This window comes from Tubulanus polymorphus, chromosome 2, assembly GCF_964204645.1.
Source record: "Tubulanus polymorphus chromosome 2, tnTubPoly1.2, whole genome shotgun sequence".
Lineage (NCBI taxonomy): Eukaryota > Metazoa > Nemertea > Palaeonemertea > Tubulaniformes > Tubulanidae > Tubulanus > Tubulanus polymorphus.
The window spans coordinates 28,623,466-28,630,940 of NC_134026.1; the positions used below are offsets into that span (position 1 = coordinate 28,623,466).

Below are 7,475 nucleotides of genomic sequence, written 5' to 3' on the forward strand. Positions count from 1 at the left end.
GTGTACTTTCCTTTATCTATGACCTTTAAATGAGGGATATGTGCTGAGTGTAGGACTCGGGAGGTGGCACCCAGTGACTTACCACACTCGGCGACTGCCAGGCACACAGCCCGGGTTACCCGCTTGGCATCGATCTTTTAGATCGTTGAGTCATAACTCATGGCTTAAACTGGTCTTATGTCGTGATTTTAGTACTGATGTTCCATGGTGATAAGATTGAGTGAAGACGTGAATAACCGTACCAGGTATTAATATTCCCCGGCGAGCGGCCCGCCACCGACCGGTCGACGAAGAAACTCGATCGTGCGTTGCTTATCCGTGCTCGCACCTGATTTGACAAAATGCCTTGACATGAACATCAAAGAGCGCAAATTATTCATGATGCGTCCACAACCACAAGGTCTACTGAGAAAACAGACACCTGCGTTTCTCGCCACGAATCTTCATTTTAGATATATTAGGTCTATCGTCAAGCTTCCGGTTGACTCTAATTCAATTGCGGACGATCTGCGCAATCTGTATAATATCAGCGCAGTCTGAAGAACAGCTGTCAGATTTTACTTCCGGTATAAACAAATGAAGAAGAAATGGACAAACCATTAAATTTAGTGCGTAATTCATAATTTAAGATCCATCGTCGATAAATCTAAATCATATTTATTTCAGTAATTTTTACTTTAACTTGAATGAATAGTTTAATTTGATTGAGATTTTAAGAAATTGACTGTCAATCGTCGTCTATTTTTTGATGTAGTAGTAGAAGTGATATGGCCTCCTTTCTTGACATGACGGAATATTGCGTAATCCATTGTTTGTCCCATCAAATGATTGACTGGCAGTGACTCATTGACTGACCTCCAAATCTGTTATTATTAGGGCTGTTAATGTTGAACAGAAATTGATATTTCAGGCTCATCAAGAAGAAAGAAAAGCGGAAAGATATCTATGCGCAGGAAAGTTTACTGAAGCAATAGCCTGTCATGAAAAAGCTGCTGGTGAGTGGCTGAGTATAGAATAGATAGACTGAGTGAGAGTTATTTTATTCTTTGATCTTCTTTTGCGTTGTATATTTTTGTTTCAGAGTTTATGCAGCAAGCAATTGACGCAACAACGACGAAATCAGTATTAGAATCATTAACACTACAGCACAAAAACCACTTGAAACAACAAGAGATAATCCTGTTGAAACAGAAACAACAAGAACAAGCTTTAAAACTTAAAGCTAAGAAACTGAAAGATGACAAAAGACAACAAAAGAAAAATGAAATGATTCAACAGGAAGAGAAGGATAAGAAATATACCGACGATACGGAATTAAATAATTATTTGATTTATCGTACGATGACTGAAACCGATTCACTTTTACAGTTTATAAGCAATCAGGGTCACGTGATAGGCAGCGAACAAATTAAAAGCGATGCATTGTTAAATCGCGCGACTCAGGAATCGTTTACAGCCGCGATGAAACAACCGAAATGCGACCAAGTTATTATCGAAGAACTTCGCATTCACAACGAGGAACTGTGCAAGTTACTTAAAAAGTACATTACCAAGTTCGAATATGTGGAGAACGAGAATAGACTGCTGAAAGCGAAACTGACTAAATATGAAACAATGACGGCTTCGACTTTAACGGAAGAAGAGTATAGCGCGATACCCGGTGGAATGCATATAGCAGACGATGAAACTCTCGATCTTCCTCCTTTAGACACGCCGAAATTTGACTTCGATGCTTTTAAAGATTTCGATGATTCGTCCACATCACTGCCCTAGTTGTAGGATAGCCACACCCAGGTGTAGAGAATAGATAAAATGATTAAAACCCATTATACACAAATTTAAAAGATTAGAAACGAAATCTTTCTATCAAGACACAGAATTTTGCACTCTCTCTCGAGAGACCATTGTCAGATGTAAATATATGAGTGTACATATAGGCCTACAGGGAACAAGTAAATTGAACTAATTTCTAAATGAGGAGGCTATTATTGGTTTATTAAGCATGTTTATGAAATGTGTTTTTTTATTGATTATGATAGTAAGTTTCGTATTTCACCTTTCAAATTGGTATATAGTGGGTTTTAATCTTATTTACTGCCTTAGTGTCTTTACTGAACAAATTTCCCGGCTACATTATCACTAGGGTTCAATGCGGGACATATGCAAAATATTGCCAATTTTTTTTTTTCACCAAGGAAGTGGTAAATTGTTTACCCCACCCCATGTGTACATCCCTTAAGACTGGCCAGATACTGCTACTCTCATTTTTATGTAGTGCCTTTAGACAGCATTACAAATACACATTGCATACCTTGTATTTATATAAAAATTGCTGTTTTAAAGCATAGATATATTATCTTATGGTATTAGTCTCCACATATCCTGCGCTACAGTCTATGGATTGTCATATTCATAAAGGGTTAGGCTTTAAATGAAAAATGATCTCTCTTTTTTCATCGATACCTGCTAATCATTTTGCGCATGGAAATAATTCTGAGTAGTACGAAGCACTAAGCAATGACACTATATGTACATGTGTAGTAATAACTCAAAGCAGCAAATATCACACAATGTCTCAATCGTAAAACCATCTTTAAATTTGTCTCAACAACTATCTTATATTCTTCTAAGTGGTGTTGATAATACATGTATCTATTCAGAAATATATATTTTGCCGTAAAGTGTTCAACATAAAGACGTGCTCCGTACTGTTACTGTTATATAATTTGTAAACATGTATTTGTATATATAGGCACTTGTGTAAGTGAAGAATAATGTACTGTTATGTACTGTATCTGCGAAATGTCATCCTCTCTATTCTATAATGTACATTATGTAGTCACTTTCCCATCGATTTCAATAATATACTGGTGATAATGTTACATTTTTAGTATTAAAGATTTTATCTGCACTATTCATATCTATTTGCTCTGGTTTCCATCAGCTTTCAATATTGGTACGTGAAACTCTTGTAAAGTCAAGAATCAAAGGATACATTACAAATATCCAATGCTGCAAATACAAGCTCTTGACCCATCTTGAAGGACGCTCTTTACCAAAGGAAATGAAAGCTGAACAAGATTTATTTTGAACGAAAATTATATATTCATTATAACTATAATATATAAGATAAATATTCCTTATTCCATGGGCTTAAACATATAAGATAACACCGAATCCAGTGTTCATGTAATTCAGAGAATTATAAAACATCAAACAGAAATTACATCTAAATCTGGCGCCAGAAATGATATTCATAATATTTAACAAAATAGATTTTTAGGCATCAATTAAAACTTGGATAAATTTGTCCGAAAATAAATACATTACTCACTCAGTATTGAGTTATTGCAGGAGATATCAACAATCTGCAGCCTGGAACCACACGCTCCTGCATTGTTGTCAAGTCTGGATGATCACATCTTGAAATCTTGTGTTTATAAGATAGTGTCTGGCATATTAAGTTCATTTTCAATTTGAAGATCTTAAAGTGTGAATGGTGAAAAAGTATTAGCAATGTTCAAATCATTTTTGCTAGTGTGAACACCGTTCTAAATTTGAACGTTCTAAATGAACACGACTGTCAAACATCCAAGCGTGGGTCTAAGCTGCAGGTTGGTACCTAACATAATATTGCAATGATGAATCAATCGATATGAGATCTTATCTTACAAGGATGAGGTTTGTACGTTGGCCATCGACACAGCGGACACCAATGATGATCTCGAGACAACCATTCTAAGATACATTGCTCGTGGAATGAATGACCACAAGGTAAACCACATAATGCCATACCATATTTATACGCTTCGAGACAGATAACACATTCAGTGCTATACATCATGCCGGGTGGAGAACCATTTCTATTCGACGTCGGTGAATTTTTCTTTACCTCGACTTTCGATTCCGGTGACTGCGTACCGTTTTTCTTCGCGTTGGTCGCCGATTTATTCTCGATTTCTTTCGAATGACACATACATTTATAATTGCCGTCCATCACCAGTTTAACGCACGAAGCTTCGCTCAGACCGGCAAGATTAATGGCGCCTCGTTCGCCGACGGCTGCTGGTGGATATTGCGGGTCGGTGCTATCGCCGCTGCTCTCGTTTCCATCTGTATCCGATGTGAAATCGTCGGAACTCGTCGGTTCATGTCGACCCGTGTACAACCAGACCGGTAAATCTTTGATATAATCGGTCGATATCATCGGGTGCAACCATAAATCCGGAACAGCCAATCTTTCGATCAACAATTCCATTCCTTCTTCCAAATCTAAATCTTGCGGACTCATCGGTCGAGTCAGGGACGCCATCGGTTGGAATAAGTAATTAGTATAGTCGTCCCACACTCCGCTCCACCAATCGCTACCGACATTTTGGTCCTCTTCGACCCCGCCCGTCCTTTTATACTCGATAATACCGACGAGGATTCCGTAGAGGACGAACGTCAACGCGAACGACGGCAAACTCAACGGCGGATGAAGAATATCCGTACGAATCAACGAAAACATCGACGACCCGGAAATATAACGGAAATAATGAAGGAGATTATCGATGACCCGATCGGCGCGTGGAAACTGTAACAAACCTAACGTCGGTAACCAAAATAATAATAGCACGCAGTTATACTTGCCTAAACATAACATCAGTTTCCACGCTCTGGTAAAAGGGCCGCCCTGTCGGACAAAAAACTCCAACATACAACACAGGTTTATAAGAATCAAACTAAATATAAAGACATCATTAGTTTCAGGATATAAACACTTCAAATAAAGTTCCATAGCGTTGTAAGAGGCGTAATCGGCACGTTCAGAAGCGTACGTATAATTCGTTTTATCGGTTAGGACCATGTAAGTGGGAGGTTTATGCACGAGGCGTTTCAGGATACTCTTTCCTTCACGCGAATGAATATTCACCGTTCCGAATTTGGCGCGACCGGTGAACTCGACGCTGAGAAACGACAGGAACATCGGCGGCGGTTCGATATACGTGAAGAACAAAACGCGTAATTCCGATTTACGGCGAACTTTCTCGAATTCGAACCAGTCTTTTTTCAGTTCGTTGTAGTCGTTGATAGTTTTTATTCGAGACGCGACGTTGCGATTGATCCAGTCGAATATTGAACTGACTTTAGTCGCGCCTTTATAATTCTTCAGCGTTATGTTGTCCTTCGCTTTGAATCCCTGAGGAAGAGCTAAGATTACACGCGACGTGTACCAATTCTTCCGTGAACACAACCTACAAAGAATAGATTCCGTAAATTCAGGTTATATCCCTCTATGTACAGACAAACCGGCTTCATTTGGACCAGTAAAATTCAGATTTCGATCTAATCCGGATATCATTTACGGTCCACCGATAGATCTATACATGATCTATATACACCTATACATCATAAATATCATATGGTCTGGATTTCTCATAAAATTTGAGTCGTCCCAAATGACCCGAATTAAACAGGTTCTACTGAATTAGCAGTAGTTTCATGGCAAATTCGAACTCAAATTATCGGTTTAATTTCTAATTGTTTAGTTCATGTTTTCAATGAGGACAACAATTCAAACTTAACCGTTTTAAGCATAAATTTTCCACAGTTATGAGAGTTTGACCTCAGATTAGTCAGTCAAATTTTATTCAGAACTGTGGAACTAACTTCATGACTTGAAATTCAGGCATTACCTCCAATCATTGGAACAATCAAACATTCCACTCCTGACTCCGAATTTTTTCAGTTTTCTTATAAGAATATTCCAATCACTGTCACTCAATAGTGGAGGATGATTTTCGCCCTTCACGTGGATAATCCACACGCTGTCTTTACGATCTTCAACCTCTTCGAAGAAGTGCGTTTCACCGGTGAAATTACGACTGACGACTGCCGTGGAGTCTTCCTCTTCCTGAATCGATGATTCAACTTCACCTTCCATTACATCACCTAAAAACAATTACACACCGCACTATGAGCCTGTTTACCCTGTCAGCAGTAAAAAACACAGGGTTCTTATCAATCAAAGAATCCCTTGACCCTTAACCAAAAATTCCCTGATTGGATCCTCAGTGGGGGTTGTTTCTGTTCAAGATGTGTCTTGTGCTACTCGTCATCAGCAAGAACAAGACACTTCAAGCCTTTCCCCGACTTTCCATTGATCTGTAGAACAATCAGAAAACAATAAAGATGAATAGGTTTTTACCTGATGCAGAAATCAACTCTGTCAGTTCACGTCTTTCTAAAACACCGCGATAGCTCACTCCTCTCTCATCTAGAAGAAGTTTCAATTTACGGACGCTGAGGGTCCAGGGGTCAATGAAACGACTGCTGATATATCCCGACTCGTACCAAGCGAAAGCTTCGAGCATTCGCGCCAGAACGAACAGCACGAATGCGTAAATGCACAGTAGCAATAGTTTCCACCACATTTTGTGTGTGTTGCTGTTTTAGCAAATGATCAAACAACAAGACCCTAAAAAGCTGTAAAATAAACGGACAAAAATGTATTTATCGAATGTATATTTTTTACAAATACAATGCATGAATGAAATTCTCTTTCGATTCTTCAATTAGTTTGTAGAAGCAAAAAATTCTGCGTTTTTTTAGGCTGGCTATGCCTACGCCTAAAAATCGATCATTTTTTTGGAATATTTTGTAGCGTGATAATTACTAACTATAACTACATAGTCGTACCTTCACATAATTCACTCATATCAGACACTGAATGGTGAATGCTCCAGAAAACTATTCAGTCACCAGATATATGAAGAGAAATTTGACTAATCCCTGGACCCTATTTTGACAGTTGAAACGTCAAAAATGGCTTCTACCGACTACACGTACACAATGAATTGGGTTCGAATCCCGATATAACCAATTGTAAGTTTACAGTATAATCTCAGATGAAACGACCATAATGGATATAACCGCATAAACAGCTCTAAAACATTGAGGTTCTACTTAGAATATCCTGATTCACAGGGGAGGGACGATTAAATTAATATTAATTAGGATGAGAAAAATCATGAAATAATTGCCATTGGCGCCACCGTGCGTCCGTCACGCTCTGCTGATGACCACGTACGCGGCTCGCGTGTGCGCAGTGAGGCGCATCCAGTCAACTCGCGCGCCAGTTCCTCCAACTCCATTATTCGCAAATTCTGTGATTCAAGGAAAGGCCTAGGCCTAATTCACGCTGGGGATTTCACTGAAAAATAACCCGGTATTCAACCCAACGTTTGATAAAGCAAAAAAGAAAAATGCCTCAGTACAAAGCTATCCTGGATTATCTCACACCCGTAAGCTCAATTAATTATCAGATCAAATTAAACAAAGATCCCCGACTCGTGATGATGTCGATGATGAAAAAACACATAAAAACTTACCATTACGACGTAATCATTTAAGGTTGTAGAGCATAAAGTCAATATACTGAATCGAATGCTTCTTCCTACACCGACTGTAGAGGATAATAATGATCCATTAAA

The 7,475-nt window shown here is 38.6% G+C and overlaps 2 protein-coding genes across 3 annotated transcripts; one reads left to right on the forward strand and one right to left on the reverse strand.

Annotated features, from left to right (window-relative positions):
- The first annotated feature begins 549 nt into the window (after window positions 1–549).
- On the forward strand, window positions 550–2,896 carry LOC141898716 (uncharacterized). 2 transcript variants are annotated; one of them, XM_074784775.1, is made up of 3 exons: window positions 550–608; window positions 911–995; window positions 1,082–2,896. In XM_074784775.1, exons 1-3 carry the CDS (start codon window positions 588–590, stop codon window positions 1,771–1,773), a joined length of 798 nt encoding a protein of 265 aa, XP_074640876.1. In that variant the 5' UTR covers window positions 550–587; the 3' UTR covers window positions 1,774–2,896. The 2 variants fall into 2 exon arrangements, with proteins under 2 accessions (XP_074640876.1, XP_074640877.1); XM_074784776.1 differs by having other exon boundaries at window positions 1,093–2,896.
- A 247-nt stretch (window positions 2,897–3,143) lies between these two features.
- LOC141900352 (E3 ubiquitin-protein ligase RNF103-like) lies at window positions 3,144–6,812 on the reverse strand. Its single transcript, XM_074787210.1, has 4 exons — window positions 6,682–6,812; window positions 6,191–6,468; window positions 5,679–5,934; window positions 3,144–5,237 (listed from the first exon to the last, which is right to left on the reverse strand). Exons 2-4 carry the CDS (start codon window positions 6,414–6,416, stop codon window positions 3,647–3,649), a joined length of 2,073 nt encoding a protein of 690 aa, XP_074643311.1. The 5' UTR covers window positions 6,417–6,468; window positions 6,682–6,812; the 3' UTR covers window positions 3,144–3,646.
- Window positions 6,813–7,475: the final 663 nt, after the last annotated feature.

What these genes read in the sequence shown, in the direction of transcription:
- LOC141898716 (XM_074784775.1), top strand. Translation starts at nt 588, where the DNA reads ATGGACAAACCATTAAATTTA. An exon ending in TGGACAAACCATTAAATTTA is followed by an intron (nt 609 to 910) that starts GTGCGTAATTCA and finishes TTGATATTTCAG; the next exon opens with GCTCATCAAGAAGAAAGAAA. An exon ending in CTGTCATGAAAAAGCTGCTG is followed by an intron (nt 996 to 1,081) that starts GTGAGTGGCTGA and finishes TTTTTGTTTCAG; the next exon opens with AGTTTATGCAGCAAGCAATT.
- LOC141900352 (XM_074787210.1), bottom strand. Translation starts at nt 6,416, where the DNA reads ATGTGGTGGAAACTATTGCTACTGTGCATTTACGCATTCGTGCTGTTC. An exon ending in AGAGTTGATTTCTGCATCAG is followed by an intron (nt 5,935 to 6,190) that starts GTAAAAACCTAT and finishes AATTGTTTTTAG; the next exon opens with GTGATGTAATGGAAGGTGAA. An exon ending in GATTGTTCCAATGATTGGAG is followed by an intron (nt 5,238 to 5,678) that starts GTAATGCCTGAA and finishes TATTCTTTGTAG; the next exon opens with GTTGTGTTCACGGAAGAATT.